Consider the following 26,661-nt stretch of genomic DNA (forward strand, 5'->3'; position numbering starts at 1 on the left):
AATTTCCGAACTATTTCGGAATATAGTTGCGACAAACTGACATTCGGTTTCACTTACTAGAGGTTTCAGTGCCTTAAATATCTCAGTACAGCCTATTGGCTCACACTGTATCCCTCGGAACCAACATCATGTATAAATATTTTTAAAAAACTAAATTGTATCGATTATCACTGTACGGCTTACGAAAAATATAAATATCTATCTATCTATTGTCGATTACTATCCACTCGGTACGGATTTATCGCGCCATTTGTACAGTGTATAAAACGTTTGATTTCGTGTTTTGAAATATGTTCATTCATTTCAAGTGGAGTGAGAGTAAAGTCTCGCCGTTCCCGGCCCGCGTCGCGAGGGCAGAGAGGCGCTATACCGTCAGCTAGCGTCGCGTATCGTCGCAATCGAACACTAACTGGGCGGATCTGGGCTGTGACGTCACAGTTTTGTAAATGGCGGCCACCGACTGGTGAAAAATCGAGTAGGATTGAAATAGAACCCGAGACGAGCTTCTCGATTTATATATAGCGCTGATTCGTCATATAGAATAACGTGAGTAGAGACCGGGGCGCGGTCCACAGATAGCGCTATATTTCTTATGGATAAATTTTTCTGGAACGCGCGATATAAACATCAAAACAGTGAGACCCCAGCCTGCAGCGAAATCTTTTTCATTTCCGGGCGGGTTCTTCTCGGAGCTAGCCTACTGTGGAAAGAATCGGAACAATCGTCATTTTTAAATAAGCAGCTTTTATTGCGTCACTAACTCAAACGATATTCAATAACTCATGTCACCAACGATTACTTATTAATTTAATTAGAGCATATAATCTTACCTTTTTCAGAGTTAACCCATAAAAATCCTTCACCGCACACATCCACGACCACAGTATTTTTATTTTCACTCTGATGGTACGCGGGTCGGTCCAAATAAACCTCAAGTAAACCTCGCCTAACTCGGACAAACTGGTACCGACAATATTGGTCCGCGGTGAACAAAGTCCGTGTAGTAGATAGGAAAATACATTTGGAAGTCAGGAAAAATGATTTCCGTTTTGTCCGAATTAGTTTAATCATGATTTGGTCCGAGTGAGGCAAGGTTAACTGCACATCCACTTCATTGGAAATAACTTAGGTCTAACATCCGTTATAGGTTACCTTTCTGCTGTGTGGCGCTAGTGAATGGTGTTAAATGGTAAGGTCGGGTAGGCCTAACAATTAGAGACATCTACCTACAATGCAATCGCACCCCATATAACATAACTAAGGTCTAACATCCGTTATAGGTTACCTTTCTGCTGTATGGCGCTAGTGAATGGTGTTAAATGGTAAGGTCGGGTAGGCCTAACAATAAGAGACATCTACCTACAATGCAATCGCACCCCATATAACATAACTAAGGTCTAACATCCGTTATAGGTTACCTTTCCGCTGTATGGCGCTAGTGAATAGTGTTAAATGGTAAGGTCGGTTAACAATTGGAGACACCTACCTACAATGCAGTCGCACCCCTATATCTTGACACCTAGCTAGACCTAGAGAGTTTATCCGTCACTTTCTTCAACATTGAACTGAGGGAGCTATAGAATAACACTCCTCAACTTTATTTTATTAAATCCTTGTGGATTAGGGCTAGATGTTGTCAGGCTCCAAAACGGTCCACAGTTCTGATTTGAATTCCACCCTATAGAGATATAATATATTGATTTTAACTGTAATGAGTTAAGATCATTTGGGACAACAAAATTCATCTGGTTTACGGGAAACGCAGATTAAAAGTCATTTTCTTGTATATTGAACAAATTAACTGCAAATATTGTTCCGGTTAGACCGAAATCTGGATTGAGTAGGTTTGACTGTGCTGCTAATTTGACCTGAAAAGCAAGACTAGATGAACATGATAAGACCAATAATTTGATGAAAATATCACTAGTTTTTCATTTTGAAAATTTCTGAAAAATACTGAAATCCAGGCAAGGCGTAGAATCTCCTGAAAAATAGGCATTGCAGACAACGAGGTAATTGTATAATGTTTCCAATGTTTGAGTATTTTTGATATATATTTCAGATAGCACAATGCCGACTGTAAAGGGTGACAGTATGCGAGGCCTAGCAGTCTTCATCTCAGATATCAGAAATTGTACGTATTCGCGCCGACTGAATTTCTGACGTGTTGACCTCGTACCTTTCCTTCAATTTAACCTTCGAATTTACGACATTTTCTTTATAGGTAAAAGCAAAGAAGCAGAAATCAAAAGGATTAATAAGGAATTAGCAAATATCCGTTCAAAATTCAAAGGTGAGTTTATCTTATTAGCTTATCTGTCAATTTTTCGGTGGTTTTACTTAAATATTACTGCCAAATCCTTGCATCCTCCGCCACAGGGATTTAAACCTGATGGCATCATGAGACTGCCATGTTCCTCCCTCACTGGGACCTGAACCTGATGGCATCATGAGACTGCCATGTTCTTCCCTCACAGGGACCTGAACCTGATGGCATCGTGAGACTGCCATTTTCCTCCCTCACAGGGACCTGAACCTGATGGCATCACGAGACTGCCATGTTCCTCACGAGATTTGAACCTTATGTCATTGTGAGTCTGCCAAGTTCTTCCCTCGCAGGGATTTGAACCTGATGGCATCGTGAGACTGCCATGTTCCTCCCTCGCAGGGACCTGAACCTGATGGCATCATGAGACTGCCATGTTCCTCCCTCACAGGGACCTGAACCTGATGGCATCGTGAGACTGCCATGTTCCTCCCTCGCAGGGATTTGAACCTGATGGCATCGTGAGACTGCCATGTTCCTCCCTTGCAGGGACCTGAACCTGATGGCATCATGAGACTGCCAAGTTCCTCCCTCACAGGGACCTGAACCTGATGGCATCATGAGACTGCCAAGTTCCTCCCTTGCAGGGATTTGAACCTGATGTCATCGTGAGACTGCCATGTTCCTCCCTTGCAGGGATTTGAACCTGATGGCATCATGAGACTGCCATGTTCTTCCCTCGCAGGGATTTGAACCTGATGATGTCATGACATGTTAGTCAAAAGGAACTGACTCCGTCCCCATTTCCCGATGCTCTATTGGAATATGTGGGATTGTCTTGTGAAGTGAATTGTATCACAGCGCGAGAGGGAGATAAAAAAATCAATGCTGTTACATTTGAAGCAATCGCACTTAAAAAAGAATTGTTTATGTTAAGCTGCCATTTCGCCCACGCATTACTTAATGCAAGAAATGGATAGATAACAATCCCTGATGTCCGGTCAATATTCTACTGTTTACGGCGGTAACTGGTTATTCAGCCAGGTTCATAGTGGCCTCAGCGTTTGTCTCCAGTGGTCAGAATTTTCAATTCTCCTGAAGTTCGTTGTAATGAGGTTCCGCTGTATCGGTAATAACGAACAGATTTTCTGGTCTCCTGAAGTTCGTTGTTGTAACGAGGTTCCGATGACGTATCAGTTATACGAGATTTTCTTGTCCCCGCAATTTTTGCCATTTTCCACTCTATAATGTAAAGTTGTTTGATTAGCAGTATCAGCTAGTGCTGCTGCTGCTGCTGCTGCTGCTGCTGCTGCTGCTGCTGCTGCTGCTGCTGCTGCTGCTGCTGCTGCTGCTGCTGCTGCTGCTGCTGCTGCTGCTGCTGCTGCTGCTGCTGCTGCTGCTGCTGCTGCTGCTGCTGCTGCTGCTGCTGCTGCTGCTGCTGCTGCTGCTGCTGCTGCTGCTGCTGCTGCTGCTGCTGTGTGGGAGGTTGTACCGTGTTGTTACAATCAACACTGTTATGACATTTCCCTTTATGAATCACTGCTTCAACGTCGACGCATCGCGGCTTCGTCGTCGTTCATCGAGTATTGATTAAGAATATCTTAAAACCGTGAGAGTCTGTGCCGCTGGTGCATATAGCTACTTACCAGTTCATTCTTCATTAAATCCTCTATTATCGCGTCAGTAATTATGACAGGCCTACCTAATATCCACGATTCTTACGCATTAGGAAAATCAGGGAATTTCGGATATATTTTTTAACCGGCTGGGAAAATGAGGGAATTCTGAATCTTCTTGAAAGTTGCGGATTAAGATTTTTTGGTGTACTTTTTCATGCTTGCTGCTGGCAAACCGGGCGAGAAACATCTTCATAAAAAAAGTCCTCATTGCGGATATCTTTAAATCTAGTCCGGGAATTATAAGGGGTCGTGAAAATATCTATATGTACTTTTGCCAATATCGACAAGTTTAGGTTTGGAAAGAATATATAGTTTTTAATCTTTGATTGTAATTTGAAAATTTGATGATTTGATAAATAAGAAAAATCAGGTTCCGATGTCGCATCGAAATTCAATGTTTCGATTTATGGAATTTGATGAAATGAAATGTGATCAAGTGTGAACTGTTATGTGCGCGCACCCTAGATTCGGGAATGCAGGGTCCCTACGGCTCATTGATTCCTTCGAAACGGAACAAAAATGCTTGTATAGGTGCTTGAAACTCTAGAAACTCTGTCCATTTTGGTCATTTTTAATTTGATACTGCTATAAACTGCTTCAATTTTGAGAAATAGGCAAATAGAAATTTTTGTGTAGTTTGCTCCGGTTGACCGAGATAAACAATACCGATTTAGGAGGAATCTACAGTTATTGTGACATGAAGAAAGTGCTGCAGTCACTTCCTTGAAATTTAAAATTTTCTTCTTTAAAACCCCTTATACAGGCCCACTGGATGACCTACTGCATGGCAAATCGAAAGATCACACCTCTATGACAGCAGACAGCTCACTTGATGACATTAAGTGGCTTCTCTGCAATCAAATAGGGATTTTTAACCGCAAAATTCCCATTATTTAACACACTATAGCACCGTAGATATTTAACTAAATTTAGTCTAAATTAACAGAGCATTTTTAGGTCTAGTTATGAATTCTATTTCTTATTTTGCAAATATTGTCTTATTTTCATCGATGTTACTAAGGGGGCAGGATGGCAATCAGTTTTGGAGTGTTGGACTGTTTGTTTGTTTTAGAAATGTACTTGAAGTGTCAGTCAGTTTGTATTGTTTTGATAACTGCCTTCTGGTCTCTGCCACCCTTGATGTCTTATGTAATAGCATCCGGTTCAAAATTTGTTGAAAGAAATCAGAGATTCGAGTTGTAGCTTTTGAGCGGGTTGGATGTCCAGCCTCGTCTCTCCGATATATCGAAGAAAATAAAGTGAAATTTACGGTTTGAAGTTTTAAGAACGTTTTCTCGTCGTTGGTTCCTGATCGTCGACTTAAGGATTTTTTACGTAGTTACCCTGGGCTTCCGAGGCGGAAATCTCAGGGTGCTATAACACTATGGCGGAATTTTTCAAAATTTTCGAAATTATCTCCAGCACTAGGGTATTGATTAGTCAGCACTGAAAGGGTTAATGGGACACTGTGTATCTTTTGGAATGGCTGATCTCTGGGACCCTGATATCTGTACATTGATATCTGTATCGTTATTACTTGTATGAACCGCTGTTAAGGCAGGTAAACGGTTAAAGAGTTGTGTTGTGGCTATTCTTATCGATATGAATTATTCACATGAAGACAATTTCCGCAAACTATTCGTCATCTGCTTGAAATACAGCGAGTCTATTCGTCTCTCTCTATCTCTCTTTATCTCTCTTTGCGTCACTTTTGATTCAGCTCTTATCGATTGTGAGTTTTTTTTAACGCGAATGCCACTGAATTCTCCTAACTCGAAATATAGACTTCAAGTTACCCGAGTCCAAAATGTGGCCTTTAAAAGTGTAAGATTGGTTTTAAGTTATTAGATTGGTTATGGAACAAAGATTGTCTTAGACCAGTCTTAAGTTGTTAGATAGGTTATAGAACTAAGATGGTCTTAGGCTGGTCTGAAGTTGTTAAATTGACTATAGAATCAAAATGAACTAATATTGGTTGTAGAACCAAGATGATGTTCAGCTATAGAACCAAAATAAACTGACACTGGTCTTAAGTTGTTAGATCGGTTATAGAACCAAAATGAGCTTAGACTGGTCTTAAGTTGTTAGATCGGTTATAGAACTAAAATGAGCTTAGACTGGTCTTAAGTTGTTAGATTGGTTATAGAACCAAAATGAGCTTAGACTGGTCTTAGGTTGATAGATCGGTTGTAGAACCAAAATGAGCTGAGACTGGTCTTGTAAGGTTGTTAGATTGGTTATAGAACCAAAATGAGCTTAGACCGGTCTTAAGTTATTAGATCGGTTATAGAAGCAAAATGAGCTGAGACTGGTCTTGTAAGGTTGTTAGATTGGCTGTAGAACTAAGATGGTGATAGCCAAGACGATGGAGCCTCCTAGTTCGCCGATTGTGATTCCAGATTTTATATCATCGAATATTTGGGCCCAGTCTAAAACCGTAGAACTGGTCGCTTGTCTCATACAATGGAAAAGATTATAGTTGAAAGAATGTATACAAAACCTTTAGTAGGTCGTCGGGTATTAATTTCCTTTATCTGACCCTGGCACTAACTAATCTGCAATTCTAATCTAAGTAGTAGCTCGAGAATGGGATGAATTAACCGGAAAATGTGACCCGAATAAATCGGTTAAACACTGAACAACCGGCGCATACCGAGAACAATACTATAGACCCTTTAATTAATTAATCAAAGATGGCTGCCACCTACATCTCCTATGACATCATCGCGTAAACCTAGGCGGTCATCTTTTTCCGCGAGAGTCACTCTTATACTGCCGCATGGTATCAATTTCGATAGATTAGAATGTTGATACGATTTCATCGAAGTTCATCGCAACAGCATCACGCCTTATCTCACTGAGCTACTGAGGCCGCTACTGATTTGGCTAACTACTAAAGTAGCGCACCTGGTGGATCATCGATTGCCGCAGTAGCATTTCAACAGTCTTACGTATTTTCTTTATTTGCAGGTGATAAAACGTTAGATGGTTATCAGAAGAAGAAATATGTGTGTAAACTATTGTTCATATTCCTGCTCGGACATGACATCGATTTCGGACACATGGAGGCCGTTAATCTTCTCAGCGGCAACAAATACACAGAAAAACAGATCGTAAGCTGCATTTCATAATGAACGCTTCTTAATGTCAATGGGGCTCTGATGAGAAAATGTCTTTTCTCGCGCTGAACGACCCTTTCGGGCCGAAATGTGCTTTTCCTGACGATTTGAGCGCTTTTACGGATCGTCTTCGTCATTTTTCCGATACGGGGAAAATCTGGTGTTTCCACCGATGAGTTCACTTCGAAGTCTTGCTGTATGCCGCGATTACAAGCACGCGTTTTTGGTCCTAACCAAATTTGGCCCGCCCAAAAATGGGTCAAATTATTGCCCGTGAATCCCAACTGGTGCCAGAAGTAAGTCACCTCACTTGCCACGGCATTGTTTCGATAGCATTTTAGTACGCAAGTGAGTGATTTACGTGTAAACGCCCTCTTTAATGTGGGGTTTTGGTCGAATTCGACTCGGGTCTGGTCCAGGGCAAATCATGTTTGTGATCGTGGCTATAATGTTTGAAATTGGTTTGATCAGTTAGGCCCCTACCTCAGGATAGACAATAGCTTATGAAATAATGTTCATCGGACTGAAATTTGGTGTCTTTGCATCTGAGAGAAGCATTAATCAAATATTATGAGTACAATTTTAAGCGATGTTCATTCTTTGTTTTATTTTAGGGTTATTTGTTCATCTCTGTCCTGGTCGGAGCGAGCAACGAACTGATGAAGTTGGTCATACAAGCGATCAGGAATGACCTGGCCAGTCGTAATCCGATACACGTATGTCTCGCCCTACAGTGCGTAGCGAACATCGGCAGCCGCGAGATGGCCGAGGCTTTGTCGCAAGAGATTCCGAAGTTACTCGTGTCCGGGTAAGTTGAATATCAGACCTGCTAGCTGTTATTGTGACCCGATGCAGCACTCGGAGTCAGCATATCCCACTCTATGGAGAAAAGAAAAAACTGCATTCGAAAAAGTTTCTTATTCATTAACTTAATGATTTATTTTTTTTCGATGTTTCGTCTATATCTAGATAGTCGTCGTCTTCAAGAATACCGAGGTTCTCCTCATTATAACCGGTGTATGAAACACTCTGAGTTCGCGTTGTAATGAAAAAATAAAACCCCTACCCCTGTACACTGAGGATAAAACGAGTCCGAAATGTTTCCTAGAGCTAGTAGTTCATTCAACGTTTCGACTAATAACAGTGGAACCTCGCTACAACGTTCTCGGATTTGATAGTCCCAAATTTCAATTATTTCATACTGGATATAACGAACGTATTTTCTGGTCCCCCCGAAGTTCGTCGTAACGAGGTTCCAATTTATTCTCATTGTCATCTCAGGTATACTCATGGAGTCCCTCTATTGATGTCTCTTATAACTACATCTACTTAACCGCAAATTTCCTAGAAAGACAATTGATCCCTAATCGCGACGAGTAGATGTATATTATAGGTATCAGGCAGACGGTCTTACCGCGAATCTCCCTAAATCAAACGATCAATAAACGTCTACTATGAATTTACACTTTCAATTGTGCCTTCGGCGATTCGACTGCAGACGCAGTCAAGTCGGACGCGACGTTAATTCGATTGCCTGACTGCCGAAATCAATGAAATGCAAATCGAATTCGTGGCGGGTGAAACCACAGGTCAAAGCTGCAATGGTTATACCACGCGGTCTAGAGTTTGAAATACCGGTTGCTAACCTTATGACACCGTTGTGTCTATGAATATGTACCATCGACGCAGATGAATTCACTTAGACTCTTATGATAGTTGAACTGGGCCCTGTTTTAGATCTTTTAAAACCTTGACAATACCTACGAATAGGAGTAGTTTCTACTCTTTCTAAGATCTCGACTACCTCTGAAAAATATTGAAATACTCTCAAAATCAGAATTCTGATAATTTCTAGTTCATTTTCGATTAAACTGCTGTATTTGGATCATCTCAAATCGCTTTCATTTTCGGTGAACTATTACAATTAGAGATATCAAGTAGTCCGGTCTGGGCCTGAGTCCCCGATAACTTACAGACACTAAAATACTTTCTGATTTTGCTCGAAGTCAAAGCTCGTTGTATTTATTTGAAGAGGAAAAATTCCACGATAAATGAATGAATCTAAAAAGTTTATTAGAAAAAATTAGAAATGTTTCGGGTGGCTGCAACCATTCATTTATTCGAAGCTTTGTTTCGTATATATTTGCAGGGATACGATAGACAGCGTTAAACAGAGCGCCGCTTTATGTTTGTTGCGGTTGCAGAGGAGTTCACCGGATATCGTATCAATGGGAGAATGGACGTCGCGCGTTATACATTTACTCAACGACCAACACATGGTACGTAGAACACGCGCAGCGTCGAGAGACTCGGCGACCTCTTGTGGTCATCCGTTCATGCGCGTGTCTTTTCGCCCTCCCCGCTGAAATCGTTTTGATTATCGGTATCTTATATCTTTACGTACACGCTCGATGCCTGTGTCTGTTTGTAATAGATATGTTCATTACTCTACCCTTCCGAAGCTATTGAATACCTAAAAGTTTCTTAATTTCCCACTGAAAGAGCTATTCCGCGCATCATTAGTAGGTTTGAGGTTTCTTAATTCCCATTAATCCGTTGTACTCCGCTCAGGTCATTAGCAGGTTCTAGGTTTCGTTAACTTACCTTCTCGACCTGGTAAAAGCCACTCAGGGCATTATTAGTTGGTTGAAAGTTTCTTTTTCCTGAAAAAAAGGGAGTGGCACGAATTAAGCCACTCAGGGCATCATTAGTTGGTTGGAAGTTTCTTTTACCTGAAAAAAAGGGAGTGACACGAAGTAAGCCACTCAGGGCATCATTAGTTGGCTGGAAGTTTCTTTTACCTGAAAAAAAGGGAGTGGCACGAAGTAAGCCACTCAGGGCATTATTATTAAGTTGGAAGTTTCTTCTACCTGAAAAAAGGGAGTGGCATGAAGTAAAAACTCGGCCTCTGACAGGAATCCACGCAGTAACAGGCTGATGGTTCAAACCAATTAGCCACCGCGCTTTTCAAGATGTATTTCAAAACCTTTGAGTTTATGCAGTGGTCAAAGACAAACCTGTACCCCCCTCCCTCCCCCCTAGTCAGGAACTCGTCGCTAGATATAATATAATACAATTTATTTTCATCGTTATATCATACACGATTATTTAACAATATAGGAATACGCATTGTTTTTACATACATCAGATGATAGCCATTCGATCGTCGCCATTACCATTTTCTTACTGCTAGGATTCGACATCCAAACGCTCGTATCAATAACCGTTGATCGACCGGTTTTCACTCGGATCGTGAAATCATCGAAGGATAGCAATGGACGCCTGGACATTGTTATACGAGATTAACCACAGTCCCTTCAAGTCATTAACTCTTTGCTTGCCAGGCCTATTTTTCAGGAAATGCTGTACTTTGCCAGGATTTCTGTGTTTTTCAAAGATTCAAAAAACAAAAGCTAAAAAAGCTATCATCAAATTTGTTTATGTTGTTCATCTGGTCTTGGTTTTTCATGTAAAATAAGCAGCATTTCTTGTGATAAAATCTGCAGCAATCACTAGTGCAGAGGGGGTATTTTGAATAGAATATGCCCATTCATGCGTGTTCAGACCCCATTTCAATAGATGACGTCACTAACACACTGCATAGAATGACTGATGATAGTTTATTGCCAAATAAACTATCTGGTATCTATTGTTTAAGTTTATAAACAAGTCAACCATACCAGTACGGTTTTGGCAGGCAATGAGTTAAGGGCTAAACATGACGAATAGTTTCATTGTTGTGCCCTATATATGACATGGTTCCCACAGAACTGGGAAAATTGCGGAAAACTCGCGAATTTAGAAATAATAACAGGATTATCATTGACTGCTGCGTTGAAGAGTCTTTAATCACTCGATTCCGTAATTCAGAAAACACGCGAAGCCGATATTTATACGTTTTTCGACGATTACGACAGGTGTTCATATGTGTTACGATTGAAACCGTTTCAGGGCGTTGTTACCGCCGCCGCCAGTCTCATCGAGGCGTTAGTTAAAAAGAACCCGGAAGAATACAAGGGATGCGTGACGCTAGCCGTGTCGCGATTGAGCAGAGTAAGTCGTACGATCGGACTTTCGATTCATTGATCTCCTCGTTTCAGTTCGGTTTTAATATGGTATCGTATTTTTTTTTCGAATTTTACAGATCGTGACTTCGTCTTACACCGATCTTCAAGATTACACGTATTATTTCGTGCCGGCTCCGTGGTTATCCGTAAAACTAGTACGTCTACTGCAGTACTATCCACCACCGGGTAGGTTATCGTTGTTATTTACTGGGCGGCCATTGACCTGGGAAACTCCGATGGAATCTGAAAAATCTAGAAAAAAATCAGTGAATTTGGCAAATTTTACCAAAACTTGGAATACTCAGACAATTCAGATAATCCTATTGACAACGTGTTTCTTTATCAATACCAGTACGTGATTCAAAGAACAAATGAATGAATCGTAACATTTTAAATCTATTAATTTCTCTGATTCGTTCTCGTGGAATTTTGTGTAATCACTGGGAAATCTCAGGTGATTTGTAAATGCCAGAATTGTGATTTGCCACCCTGAAATTTTCTTTTCGTTATGGAACAGTGAGGGTTCTTTGTAAAAAGCTAGAAATCAAAGAATAATCTGGCAAATTAGTTGAGATTGCTAGATCGTGAATCAAATCAAACTGTTTCCATCTATGTCTTACATATTTGACTGTGTTAACTGATAGGATTCTTAGCAGATCGAGTCAGGGAAAACAATAACTATCATGTCAGGGAATAGTTACGGGGAAAGTCAAATAAATGTGACCACCCTGCTAGATTGTATGTATGAACATAGTAATAGAATAATCAATGATTATAATATTTACGCCGTATTTGGATCATATATTTTCTTTTTGCAGAGGACCCGACCGTTCGGACGAAACTCGCCGAATGTCTAGAAACGATACTCAACAAGGCGCAAGAGCCGCCGAAATCGAAGAAAGTTCAACATTCGAACGCGAAGAACGCCGTGCTGTTCGAGGCCATCAACCTGATTATACACATGGACAGCGACCCGAATCTTCTAGTCAGAGCTTGTAATCAGTTAGGACAGTTTCTACAGCACAGAGAGACTAATTTGAGGTATGTTACTTAACTCATTGAGCACTGACTAATCAGTACCCAAAAGTTCGGCAGACAATTTGAAAAATTCAACCCTAGTGTGTCATATAACGGGTATACCGGTAGAGCGCGTCTACACCACGGTGCGGTGTATCACTAATTACTTATATTTCACTATGTTTGGCAGTCGCTTTCAATAGAGATAAAAACTAATTACACCCGTACATGTTGTGCGGCGTGCTAGCGCCGTTTAAACATCGTACTGCAGCGTAGACGCAGAGGGTTAAAGGGTTAAAGAATGCTTGTTGAATCGGGGAATGACGATGCTAAGACACCAGCTGTCCCGTTAGATGGCGTAATCGGCTCTCAGTCTTAAGACGTCCAAAATTAGTTAATTGTCGATCGATCAACTTTGAACTGAATTTCTAGGCTCCTGAATTTGTACATCATCACAGGATCCACCAAATATATTCAACATACACGGTGATTGCCCGGTGTAGTTGCATCAATAATTGATTAATCTAAGAGAAAAGCTCACTGGATTCTTACTGAAATGTGGAAGAATTTGAACGACACCTGGTGGATCCCCTGTTGGCCATAAGTGGAATCCTTGATTGCCATGGTAGCATTTGGGGTTCCTTATTGTATTTGAAGGATTCGATGTAATAGATATTGTAAATCCCTCCTGATTATTGCTGAAAACGGTTTAATTGTACCTAACTGTTTTTGTACAAAATCGCCGAAATCATTTACTGATATTATGTATCGGAAACGAAAAGAGTTCATTCGTATTTTGCTTAAATCTTGTCCGTAAAAAGTTGAATTTCCGTATTTTTCGATATATAGATATCTGGCTTTAGAGAGTATGTGTTTGTTGGCGACGTCAGAATTTTCACACGACGCGGTCAAGAAACACCAGGAAACAGTCATCAATGCTCTGAAGGTAGATACAAAAATTACTCAATATAGCGACCTCTTAACTGATGGCTTCTAGAAAAACTGTGCTTCTTCATTTGATATGAATGGTTTAAATCTTAATTGCTGGTACTGGTGAAAATTAGTTCATTCTGGGTGAAATTTCGATTGGATTTTTTGCCTTCCAAACCTGCAGGGGCGTTGGAAGCAATTTTAGATTGCCGCGGCCAATTGCCGATTTTTGACAGGTTCTAATTATTGCCGCGGCGAATTTACTTCAATTTCTCCAAAAACATAGTTTAGAAAGAAAAAAGCTTCATTCAGTTAAAACGTTATTCAGTCGCTACGGTTCCAACTCTAATTATCTGAATATTATCGAACGAGTCTTGAATGAATCAAATGATTGCTATAGATTTCCCTGAAAACTGATAAAAATGATTGGAAAAGTTGATTCAAATTTAAGCGACACTTAGAAAAAATCGTTACACACTTATTGAGTAACCACGAGCGACACCTGGTGGATCCGCGCTTGCCGCAGTAGCATATTATTGATATTCGCCGTTTTTGTTTTGCAGACCGAGCGCGACGTCAGCGTCAGACAACGAGCCGTCGATCTGTTATACGCGATGTGCGACCGATCGAACGCCGAGGAAATCGTTTCCGAAATGTTGAACTATTTAGAATCGGCCGATTATTCGATTCGGGAAGAAATGGTAGGTCAAATAAGACATCGAAACCAATGCTGATTTCTGATTGCGGTAAATTTTGATAATCGGTTATAGCCCCATAGATTACCAACCGTGTGGGACGCAAGGATGCCTCGTAGTGGTACAGAAGTGCTGACTAATTGATACCAAGAAAGTGCTGGAGATAATTTGTAAATTTGAAAAAATTCAACTCCTTCTAACTTGTGTTAGATAACTGGCATACTGCCATAGTGCATCTACACCACGGCGTTAGTTACTAATATTCAACTGTGGTGCTGCCATCTTCATTAGAGATGAAAACTAAATTACGAATTGCATCGATACAACGCGGTGCGCTGTACTAGCGAAGTTCATCACCGGCTTAGACAAAAGCATTGATATACCAATCCACCCTCAAGTGTTAGATTGAACTCTAGATTCTATTTCATTTCCAATTTATTAACCTGGATAGTTAGAGAATTGGACCGTGATGTTGACAGTTTTCATTTCCGATTTATTTACATGGGTAGTCAGGGAATTGGACCCTGATCTGCACGTATAAACCTTTTCTGTTTTTGTCTCGATCGTCAGGTATTGAAAGTAGCTATACTCGCCGAGAAATACGCGGTCGATTACACGTGGTACGTCGACGTAATCCTGAATCTGATTCGAATCGCCGGCGATTACGTCAGCGAAGAGGTCTGGTATCGAGTCATTCAAATCGTAATCAATCGAGACGACGTGCAGGGCTACGCGGCGAAAACTGTCTTCGAGGTACGTGTGTCGTTTATCTTTCTAGCAGCGTCCCTACGACTCCTCGATTCCTAAAAGATTCCTTCTCATCAAAAAATGCTTTTTGTAAGGTGTTTGAAACCCTTGTAATTCGAGCAAAATGCCTGTAACTCCTTCAATTTTGAATAATGTTTATATGTGTAAAGTATAAAAATTTGCTTTCAAAACCATTGATTTATTGGTTTAAACAGTTTTAGGAGGAGTCCACTGTAATTAGGATATAGTGCAAACGCTTCCGCCCTTGAAAACTACTTATATCCAGAAATTACCTATCTGGGCCCAGTTTCACGAAAAAGTTTAAGCCTAAAACGGTTAAGTTTGAATTATGCCAAAAATTTGAGTTGAACTTCTTCGTGAAACTGAGCCCAGTAAGCACTCACCCTGTCTAGAATAACTATTGTATAATTCTCTGATGTGTTGTTGTTCTCGTTAATTAATCGATACTTAACGACGTTGATGAATTAATGGATGTTTCATTACGCGTCATTTATTTTGTAGGCATTACAAGCGCCGGCGTGTCATGAGAACATGGTCAAAGTGGGCGGCTATATATTGGGTGAATTCGGAAATCTCATCGCCGGAGATCCTCGATCAAGGTGAGTAGTTATATATCCTTGAATTCAGGTCACATTGTCATTTCAAGAGCTGTCTGCGGTCACGGAATTTTATAGTTTGTCCCGCTGTCCCCGGGGAGCATTAAAATGTCACAGATTTTTGAACGACTGTCTTTTGTCACGGAAAAATGTCACGGCTTATATTGATTTCAATAATTTCAACGGGAAGTTGGCTATTTATCGCTCCCGTTACGGGACGTCGTGGTAGTGATATAATATGGTAAGTGAACACCATGGCGCTAGCAGTTGGTACTTTTTCACGTGTTGAGTTTGATTTCCTGAATATTTTCTGTAAATTTTACGAAACTTTCATTCAGGATGCAGCTCTCCTGAGCACAAAAGAGAAGTGCTTGATTTATGTTTAAAAAGCTTTAAATGCTGAAATTTTAGGATTTCCCTGAATATTGTTGGCTGTCCCGAAAAATTCGGATCTCTGTCTCTCAAAACAATTTTTAGGGGTTAGCAGCTGACTGATACACAGTTACAGATATAGGCTAGGAGTGTCACTTCTCTCCAGGGAGAGATGATTCATACACAGTTACAGCTATAGGCTAGGGGTGACAATACCAATATCACTTCTCTCCAGGGAGAAATGACTGATACACAGTAACAGATATAAGCTAGGGGCAATCATACCAATATCACTTCTCTCCAGGTAGAGATGACTGATACATGACATTCTTTTTTTGCAGCCCATCTGTTCAGTTTCAGTTGTTACATGGAAAATTTCACTTGTGTGCCTCTAGTACTCGCGGTCTGCTGCTTTCAACTTACGTGAAATTCATCAATTTATTCCCCGAAATTAAACCACAAATACAAGACGTAAGTAGAACATCTATTAACATTGATACAAAATTCTGACCCCCACGTGGTACATTCTGGACTTGAATGTCTTGTCTTTGATCCAAAATTTGCTGGTATATTCTGGACTTGAATGTTGTGTCTTCGACCCCAAATTTTCTGGTAAATTCTGGACTTGAATGTCATATCTTTGATCCAACGTTCACTGGTAAATTCTGGACTGGAATGTCATGTCTTTGATCCAACATTCACTGGTTTATTCTGGACTTGAATGTCTTGTCTTTGATCCAACATTCACTGGTATATTCTGGACTTGAATGTCTTTTCTTTGATCCAACATTCGCTGATATATTCTGGACTTGAATGTCTTTTCTTTGATCCAACATTCGCTGATATATTCTGGACTTGAATGTCTTGTCTTTGATCCAACATTCGCTGGTATATTCTGGACTTGAATGTCTTGTCTTTGATCCAACATTCGCTGGTATATTCTGGACTTGAATGTTGTGTCTTTGATCCAAAATTTGCTGGTAAATTCTGGACTTGAATGTTGTGTCTTTGATCCAATATACGCTGGTATATTCTGGACTTGAATGTCTTGTCTTTGATCCAAAATTTGCTGGTAAATTCTGGACTTGAATGTTGTGTCTTTGATCCAATATACGCTGGTATATTCTGGACTTGAATGTTGTGTCTTTGACCCCAAATTTTCTGGTAAATTCTGGGTAAATTCTGGACTTGAATGTCATATCTTTGATCCAACGTTCACTGGAAAAATCTGAACTGGAATGTCATGTCTTTGATCCAACATTCACTGGTTTATTCTGGACTTGAATGTCTTGTCTTTGATCCAACATTCGCTGATATATTCTGGACTTGAATGTCTTTTCTTTGATCCAAAATTTGCTGGTAAATTCTGGACTTGAATGTTGTGTCTTTGATCCAATATACGCTGGTATATTCTGGACTTGAATGTTGTGTCTTTGATCCCAAATTTTCTGGTAAATTCTGGGTAAATTCTGGACTTGAATGTCATATCTTTGATCCAACATTCGCTGATATATTCTGGACTTGAATGTCATATCTTTGATCCAACATTCACTGGTATATTCTGGACATGAATGTCTTGTCTTTGATCCAACATTCGCTGGTATATTCTGGACTTGAATGTTGTGTCTTTGATCCAACATTCGCTGGTATATTCTGGACTTGAATGTTGTGTCTTTGATCAAACATTCACTGGTATATTCTGGACTTGAATGTCATGTCTTTGATCCAACATTCACTGGTATATTCCGGACTTGAATGCTGTGTCTTTGATGCCACGTTAACTGGCATATTCCTCCTAGATTGTTGAAATGTATCCGGTATTTTGTAGGTGCTTAAACAATATAACCAGGTGCGAAATGCTGACGTCGAATTACAGCAAAGAGCCATAGAATATTTACAACTCAGTTCAGTCGCTTCTGCCGACGTTCTGGTAAGTAGAAATAAACAAAAAGTTTAAGACAATATTTTTTCCTTGAATACAATGAACTGGTCTTTGCTCAAATGGTTCCAAGTCGAATTATTTCCTTACTTGAAAACAACAAATGTTAGATCAATTGAAACAGATTGTGTCTTATGTTCCATTGTCTAACTCCAATAATTGGCTTACTTGAACAATACTCACTGGTTCCAAATGATTCGAGTTAGGAGGGATCTAACAACTGTGGAACCAGGACAACTTCATAACCAGGACCTTAGAATTAAACGCTGCACTATTTTTCGTTCCAGGCTACCGTGCTGGAAGAGATGCCACCATTCCCCGAACGAGAATCGTCGATTTTAGCGAAATTGAAGAAAAAGAAGCCGGCCGTGAAAGATAACGTTGATTTGAAAGATCGTCCGGTTCACGTCAACAACACCGAATCAACTGAGCCGGCGGTGAACAACGTAAGTTATTGAATAATCCGTCTGCCTGCTCCTGATGGACTAAATCTGTCTAACTGCTCCTGATGTACTAGATCGGTCTGCCTGCTCCTGATGGACTAGATCGGTCTGCCTGTTCCTGATGGACTAGATCCGTCTGCCTGTTCCTGATGGGCTAGATCTGTCTGCCTGTTCCTGATGGGCTAGATCTGTCTGCCTACTCCTGACAGGCTAGATCTGTTAACCAGCTCATGAAGGACTAGATCCGTCTGCCCGTAAAGATCCTCACATGCCACAGTCGCATTGTTTTATTATTTCAGCAACCGGCTTCTAGCGCCAGTACGACAGCCGTGTCCGGAGATCTGTTGGCGCCTCCACTACCGGCGCCGACCGCTGCCACGACGAATAACGTTCCCAACAATAACACGGCTCTGTTAGTGGATTTAATGTCAGAACCACCGGCGCCCTCTACTCAAATAATCGACGATATTACGCCGACAGCATCGGTTACGACTGATACGGAAGCGAATTTCTCGTCGTTCGGCAACATGGGTGCGAAAAATAACTTCGCAAAGTAAGTGAACTTAGCTGTATTACTTAACTCACCTCGTTCAGCGCCACTCACCATTATTTTTAGATTTGAGGTTTCACTTTCTTCTCATCGCACTGTGTGGTACTCGGGGTATTATCAGGATGGTTCAAGGGTTCCTTGTCCCCTTTATCCTGATAAGAAAAGAGGCCAGTGAACCTTGGACTAAGAAACTTGGCTACCACCAGGATTCTTACCCACCCACTGACAACACCTGTCACTGGTTTAACAATTCACTCAACCTGATTAATTTCTAAAACTGCTCTCAATTTTATCATTCTAATATCTAAACTCAATGAGACTGTGAACTGTCACTCAATGCTTTCTTTCGCGTGAAATGAATTTGAACACGATCTCTTGAAACTTGACTTGATTATTCTAATAACTTTTAATTCTGTTTCTTTTCAGCGAGCAATTGACCGATGCCAAACAGTAAGTATTTCATGCAGTCATTCAGTTGATTTTCGCAATCAACTCGCTTTTTGAAATCGAGTTATTTGTTGTGCGTTGTTTTGACTTCATGCCATGAAATTGTTGGAAAATTTTTCTCGACGTTTCATTCTAGATTCGTTTGTAAAAACAACGGCGTTTTATTCGAGAACGATCTGATCCAAGTCGGCATCAAGTCGGAATTTTGTCAGAACCTCGGACGTTTAGGGATGTTTTACGGAAACAAGACGAGTTTCCCGCTGCAGAATTTCAAAGTCGACGTCGTATATCCACCGGAGGCCAACGCAGAACATATCCTTTTCAAACGCTATTTGCGCTCTTCAATTGACTTGAGCCGTTTACCTCATTGACAATCAATCAGGGAAATAGAGGTCCTTTTTTAAATGAATTTTGATAAGGATCACTGCTTTCATTGGTTTACCCTGAGTTGACCGGTGAGTTGAGAATCAGGGAAATCTGTAGCATTGGGACTGCTTTTGTTAGTATTTCACCGAGTTGAGAACCAGGAAACTCAGTAACGTTGGGACAGTAGTAAATATTTCACTGAGTTGAGAATCAGGGAAATCAGTTGTGTTGGGGCAGCTGTAAATATCTCATTGAGTTGAGAATCAGGGAACTCAGTAGCGTTAGGACTGCTGCTGTAAATATTTCACTGAGTTGATGATTTTTTAAGTCAACCGGTGCTGAGTAGTAAGGAGCAGTAAGTGCTCAGTATATCGAATCCTTAACCGTTCGTACTAAATATACAGTTGAAACCGTGTGACCCGACGATCGAAGGCGGTGCTCAGGTTCAGCAGTTGATCAACGTTGAATGCATCGACGATTTCATCGAAGCTCCTTTACTCAATCTGAAATTCATGTAAGTTTACGCGATGCAACATTTCATGAAACCGACCTCTACGACGCCTAACGATTTAATGAAAATACCTTTTAAGTTAAAAAAGGTGAAATGTGACTAATGCGAGTTTGACTCAGTCGACCAAAGGTAGCCTTGGACTAGAATGAAAAATACCTTAAAGTTCTCCTGAATTGTATTTGTCACTGAAAAAATGAAATGAATGAAATGCTACTTAAGTAAGTTTGACTCAGTTGACCATAGGCAGCCTAGGACTTGATAAAGTAAAAAAAATACTGTAAAGTTCCTCTGAAGTGTATCGTCACTGAAAAGATGAAATGCTCAGGAGCAAGTTAAACTCAGTCGACCAAAGGTGACCTAGGATTTTAATGAAAAATACCTTAAAGGTCCCCTAAAGACGTGTATTGTCACTGAAAAATGAAATGCTACTGTAGCGAGTTTGACTCAGTCGACCAAATGTAGTCTTGGACTTTGATGAAAAATACCTTAAAGTTCACCTAAAGTGTATTGTCACTGAAAAAATGAAATGCTACTTATAGATTCACTCAGTTAACCATAGGCAGCCTAGGACTTAAATGAAAAATCCCTTTGCGTTCCCCTGCACTATATTGTGTTTCTATGAAAATGAACTTTATTTTTCTGATACATGAGAATGAATATAGATAAACACGTTCAATAACTTGTTGTTTAGATACCGCGCATATTTTGAGTATAGGTGAAATGATTACGGTCCATTCGTCGTTTCAGGTACAGCGGGGCTCAACAGAATATAACGGTCAGACTACCGCTGACGATCAATAAATTCGTGCAATCGACGCAGATGAATTCGACGACGTTTTTCCAACGCTGGAAACAATTGAGCGCGTAAGTTTAGGGCATGCAGCGTGCGAAGTGCGGCCGGATGCACAGGCTAAAAAGTAAACTTCGATTGACTGGGTTTGTCACGGATTATCACGATCATCAAAAAATTTTAAAATGTCCCACAGTAGAACTCGCTTGATTCTGATTTTTCAATCCGGATTTTCTTTTACATCGCTCAAAATATTTGGTCCATTTAACCTGGAACTGTGTAAACTATATAGTTCATACTTCGGATTTTACTTAATTCGAAGAAACCTGGGGGCAGTCCCTAGTCGTCCGAATTAAGTGATTTCTACTGTACTACAATTAATGCGGTGATCTAGCCCTATCGTAGCTCTGGTATTGTCGTAATTCGAAAAACAATTTGTTTCCCTGCGAGATCCGAGGTCTATTGTAACTCACTTATCTCAAGATCATTATGGCAAGGGCTGAAAGGGGCCTGTACTTTGTATAGAGCGAAATGTTTTTGTGAAGTTACGATGTTTGAACGCAAAATTGTTTTATATATATCTGAAGTAACGTATATTGATCGATTTTTCTTTTCAGGCCACAACAAGAATGCCAGAAAATATTCACTGCCAAAAATTCAATGGAACCTGATCAGATTAAGTTAAAGGTACATTCGTAAACGTGTCTCGTTCAATCGGTCGAAACTGTTGCGAGAAATTTCGTTCAAATATTTGAAATTTTTTTTTTTTCTTTGTCGCAGTTGATGGGATTTGGTTTAACGTTACTGGAAGGAATCGACCCGAATCCGGAGAATTACGTGTCGGCCGGAATCGTTCACACGCGTAATTTACAAGTCGGTTGTCTACTGCGACTCGAACCGAATAAACAAGCTAAGGTAACTAACAGTTTCTGACTGCAGCCTGATGTTCGAGATTTTCTATTCGAAAAATATGGGCTTCAGAAGCACGGTTGTGAGTTAACTTGAGGGGTATTAAATCTTAAGACTGGTCTGAATGAAGTTGTCAGTTATAGAATCAATAGATGATCTTTGACAATCTTTGATATAAAGCCATGACCAAAATTTACTGACTGCAGACAGATGGTCGAGATTTTCTGTTTGAAAAATATTTGCTTCAGATGCATGGTTGTGTCCTAACTTCATAAGTGCTGTTAGATTTTAAGACTGGTCTGAATTGAGTTATTGACTATAGAATCAAAAGAAACAAAGGATGATCTTAGACTAGTCTTTGATATAAGCCATGACCAAAATTTAACTTATATTTTCATAGCGCTCTCGTAAGTTTTTAGATTGGTTTACGAAGCTTAGATGAGCTTAGACTTGGTCTTAAATTGATGTTAGATTGGTTATAGAACCAAAATGAGATTATACTGGTATGAAAAGATGGCTATAGATCTAGAATGGTCTTAGACTAGGCCTCGGCCAGTTGTGCAGTTATTGTTAAGATCTTAAGTTTACTTTGTTTCTAAAGTTGTCTAACAACTTAAGCGCACCTTGGTTCTAAAGTTGTCTAACAACTTATGACCAGTCTCGAGATTTAAGGCCACTTTTAGCAGTCAGCACTGGCGAAACGATGTTATAAACTCTACTAACATTTCGTTTAACGAGGTTTTTCATTATTAGACTTCGTCGCGTTGTGAATTTTGATTTTATCGCCTATTTTCAGATGTACCGATTGACCTTACACACGACGAAGGAATCCGTTTCGAAACGTCTTTGCGAACTGATCGAAGAACAACTCTGATCGGCGACGATTCGACGATAAGAAGAAATAGACGTAACGATCGAAAACGCGAAACGACGACGACAAATAATAACTCTTGTCTCTCTCTCTCTCCCTCGCGGAGGAAATACCGTTCGACAAAAATATCGCGAGATAAAACATCGACCTCTAGCTAGAAAATAAACGCAACTGGATTCAAATTCGCGGCGGCAGCTCGCGCGGGTTTTACGTTCGTCGAGATGGCGCTGACACCTGGTGGATTCCGACAGTAACTGTGATATATAGTTGTGTATAAGAAATTTACGGGAGAAGAGACGTGAAAAACACGCACGGAACAGAAAAGCGATACTTGTCAGTCGTGGCTGCCCGCGCTACGAATGACGAAAAAAGATATTTAGGTCACAATTTATGGAATGGTGTTAGTTTAGTTCACCGACGCTAAGGGGGGGGGGTTTATGCGTCAAAAAATGAATCGATTTTAGACCCTTAAAAGGCGCCGTAAATATACGGTATATGTGTATATATATGTATGTATAACTATATCTCGACAGGTTGAAAATAGATTCAGAGCGATTCTCGTTGATTTCTACGCCGACGTTCTCCGAGCGGCCCCTTGAGGTACAAAGTTCATGCATGAGTTAGGTTTTAATGCCGAAATGCATAACTCGGGATATCGAGTTCATTTTCAGTTATTTTCAGTTCATTATCGAAATTGAAAGAGTCGATTTGAAACTTGCGGTTGGTTGCGCAGTCGTGGCCCGGATTTGAAACCAGTCTCAGATCTGTGACATAGGATTTATATCCACTTTTGGACTTTGGTCTTGACTGTGCGATTGGCCCCGAAACTGCGGAAAACCGGTTTCATGCAGTTATGAGTTATGATTGAGCTCTTAACAAAAAAAACCCGAAATGGGTTCATTTTATTTCTTTATCGAATTTACAAAAAAGAGTCAATTTCAATCTCCGTGAGTTGGGTTCATTTGACTCGAGAAAACTCGAAATGAGTGCTTTCAATAATTTTATTTCTTATTATCAAATTTCCTAAGAAAGGATCAATTCTATAAATCGCACTTTCATGAGTTGGACTTATTTGACTCTTTAAAAAAGAAAGTACTCGTTTAAACTAAACCCCGAAACAAAACCGTGGCACCGTAATTTTCGGAAAAAAAACTGACGACTGCATCGGAGGTGGAGCTAATATGATTCTCAAATTATCGGTATATTTTTTATCGTTTGTGATGATAAATGTGTAGTTCTCTGATTCTCTCTGTCTCTAGTTAGTTCTTTTTCTGCCGGTTCCGCGGCAGTACTCGGTCCCGCTCGCCTCTGCCGCCGTTGCTGCTGTTGCTATTGCCGAATCGCTAGAATAATTACCATTTCATAAACGTAATAAAACTGAAAAACGAATCTTCAGTTTCGAACGATGATGATGTATAGAATATCGAAGTACATTCCAACCGTATTTTTGCGTTCGCGCGCGTGCTTATAAAAAAAAATGATTAGTTGATTAGAGCAAAATATTCGCTTACGTGACTATTGACTAGAAATGGTGGTAGTCACGGTAGTGACCGGTGGATGATCGTGACTATCGATTAGATATGATGATAGTCGCGGTAGTGACCGGTGAGTGATCGTGACTATCGATTAGATATGATAATAGTCGCGTTAGTGATCGGTGGGTGATCGTGACTATTGACTAGATATGATGATAGTCGTGGTAGTGATCGGTGGGTGATCGTGACTATTGACTAGATATGATGATGTAGTCACGGGTGGGTGATCTCTGTACATAATATGAATATCGCCGACCTCGTGTTATTCGACGCTTACATGACAACATTTGAAAAAAAGATATACCGTGTAAAGTAGTTTTCTGTGCATAATAATATAGATTAAACGTCGAATCGCCGGCTGCCTTTTAATAGAACTAAACGCCACCTGTAGGTAGTAATGTGAACTGTTATTTAGGTGTCAGTATACGGTAGGAACCATCGTGTGTGAATTTCGACGAAGCTTGCGTTTTTTTTTTTTCGTTGTCGTCGTCGTTGTTGTTTTTTCTCTTCGTCTGTGCCGGATTTTCCCCCCGACCGCACCGACGTCGAAACGCTCGGTCGTTTATCGTCGAAAGATTTTTTAGTCAATCGAAAAGATCAGTTTATTTCCGTTTTTCTCGTTCAGTCCTCCCCCTCCCCCCGGAATCATCGGCAGACGTTTTTAACTCGAAACGACTCATCGATAGGTCTAGTTTGTGTGTACAGTGTATATGGAACATATCGAAGTAGCGTGTGTAATCTTTTCTATGAAAATTATCAATATATATCTGCCGGCCGTACTATTGTTTAATCCACTGAAAAAAAAACACGATCGCCGGAACCGTGGCATCCTATTTTTTTGATTCTCTGTTTGCGAACGTCGAGTTTGCGTCATTTTAGCCTACTGTTTTAAAATGAGGGTTTCGCGGTACGGTATTTAGGTCGTATTGTCAATCGCGCTGGAATTAGTCCGTGTCCAGACAAATGTCGCGTTGTCAAGGAATTCCCAGACTAGTTCTAGTGCAATCGAAAATACGACCGCTAACCCCCTTGATTACTGATTTATTTGTATAGAAATATGAAATGTGTTACTGAGGGTCTTACCCCCCTTGATTACTGATGAATTAGAAGAGAAATATGAAAGATGTTTCTGAGGGTCTTATCACCCCTTGATTACTGATTGATTCGACAATACGACCGAAATTCCTGACATTGAAACCATACTGCAACCCTCATTTTGTAACACTACAATGATCTATCATCTATCGTATCGTACAGGATTCTGTATTTTCCGACATATATTCGAATACGATGTATTTTTATGTTTAACGCTGTACTGTTTATGTAAACGATGATATATTATTAATAGTTAACACGTACGGTACGAAAAATTGACTACTTTAGTTACTTTACTACGAATTTGATAATTAGCAGTCGTCGATAGGTTAAGTAAAGCGGCGTAAGAAGTATATAAGTATCGTAACTCTAAAACGAAGAGAGTCCATGTTTGAATTTAGAATAACTGCCGTAACAGCCCCTGACAAATGCTGATTTCATTTGAGGTTGGACAGAAGTGAGAAAATGTCTTACTAAGGGTCTTACCTTCTTAGATACTAGGCAATTTGAACAGAAATATGAAAGATGTTACTGAGGGTCTTACCCCCTTAAATATTGGTTAATTTAAACAGAAATATGAAAGGTGTTACTGAGGGTCTTAGCCCCCTTGATTACTGATTTATTTGTATAGAAACATGTAAGTAGTTACTGAGGATCTTACCCCCCCTTGATTACTGATTAATTTTGACGGACAATTTTCGTTCATATCTTCATGAAATGTTCCTGAAACGTCCTTTCTACTGATAGCTACTCGTTGAGTTTGAAGTCCTGTGATTTCTGGTTTTACCGCGCGCTGATATATTTTATGCAACTTTTTTTTTGACATTCGGGTTTGATTCGTCATATTCCTGCCTTGTTGTTATCTCCCATTCCCCCTCCCTACGAAAACAAAAACGAGTTACGTCTTTCCACTCGTCCCCAGTTTGTACGTAGAAAACCATGGGTTTTTTTTTTTTAAATCACCGATCACCCCTGCAGCTGTTCGTTTGCGTTTTTGAGCCTCGAAAATTTGGAGTTAACTTTTGTCAGTAATAGTCGATTAGTTTAATGCAATGATGGATAGTCGAACTCGTGTTTATCAAAATATGTGTGAGATCCAAAAAAAGCTATAGATATATGTGTACATGTACTGTGTTTACAAAGAAAAACGAAATCTATTATATTGTACACTACTGTGTTCTCGAAATGGTTAATGAATATATTATATATTATATGATATTATAATATATTATTATTATTATTATTATTATTATCATCATTAGATTGTATAAAGTGGCGAAATGAAAAATGAATGAATAAATAAATAAATGTGTATAGAGAAAGAAAACGACGCGAATTATGGTAGATGAAATTGTGGGCGTGTAATTTGGAAAACAGAAGCGATAGATGATTTTGTCAGATGTCAGGCGGCTTCCTTGGGACACTGCTATTCTCATCGGGGAAACCTCGATTCCCATCGTGATAGAAGACGACTCCTCAACCCATCGTAATAGATGATCATAACAAGATCCACGTTCCTGTGAAGATCGTGATAGTTTTATCTTGGAGCAAATCTTTTGACTCGGAATGATTACTATACTCCAGGTCGGGCGACCACGTCCACGGGAACTCTCAATTCAGTCCTCGCCCTGTATTATAGGGTCACTTGAAGAACCCTCTATTTGACAAGGACGTCTCGCTCCTATACAGGAATCTT

General features: G+C 40.1%; 1 protein-coding gene across 1 annotated transcript; it reads left to right on the forward strand.

The window, feature by feature from the left end:
* Positions 1–447: 447 nt before the first annotated feature.
* LOC141913299 (AP-2 complex subunit alpha-2-like) lies at positions 448–26,150 on the forward strand. The gene is made up of 24 exons (XM_074804792.1): positions 448–546; positions 2,063–2,134; positions 2,225–2,293; positions 6,916–7,058; positions 7,679–7,872; positions 9,214–9,343; positions 11,016–11,117; positions 11,209–11,317; positions 11,950–12,172; positions 12,998–13,094; positions 13,642–13,779; positions 14,344–14,526; positions 15,043–15,140; positions 15,851–15,980; positions 17,338–17,439; positions 17,736–17,894; positions 18,191–18,444; positions 18,868–18,891; positions 19,025–19,198; positions 19,646–19,768; positions 20,513–20,629; positions 21,173–21,242; positions 21,336–21,470; positions 22,261–26,150. The coding sequence occupies exons 2-24, from the start codon at positions 2,071–2,073 to the stop codon at positions 22,336–22,338; spliced, it is 2,916 nt and encodes a 971-aa protein (XP_074660893.1). The 5' UTR covers positions 448–546; positions 2,063–2,070; the 3' UTR covers positions 22,339–26,150.
* The last annotated feature ends 511 nt before the right edge of the window (positions 26,151–26,661 follow it).

The sequence above is a fragment of the Tubulanus polymorphus genome, chromosome 11 (genome assembly GCF_964204645.1).
Source record: "Tubulanus polymorphus chromosome 11, tnTubPoly1.2, whole genome shotgun sequence".
Classification (NCBI taxonomy): domain Eukaryota; kingdom Metazoa; phylum Nemertea; class Palaeonemertea; order Tubulaniformes; family Tubulanidae; genus Tubulanus; species Tubulanus polymorphus.

What these genes read in the sequence shown, in the direction of transcription:
- LOC141913299 (XM_074804792.1), top strand. Translation starts at nt 2,071, where the DNA reads ATGCCGACTGTAAAGGGTGACAGTATGCGAGGCCTAGCAGTCTTCATC. An exon ending in TACTCAACGACCAACACATG is followed by an intron (nt 9,344 to 11,015) that starts GTACGTAGAACA and finishes AAACCGTTTCAG; the next exon opens with GGCGTTGTTACCGCCGCCGC. An exon ending in AACCGAATAAACAAGCTAAG is followed by an intron (nt 21,471 to 22,260) that starts GTAACTAACAGT and finishes GCCTATTTTCAG; the next exon opens with ATGTACCGATTGACCTTACA.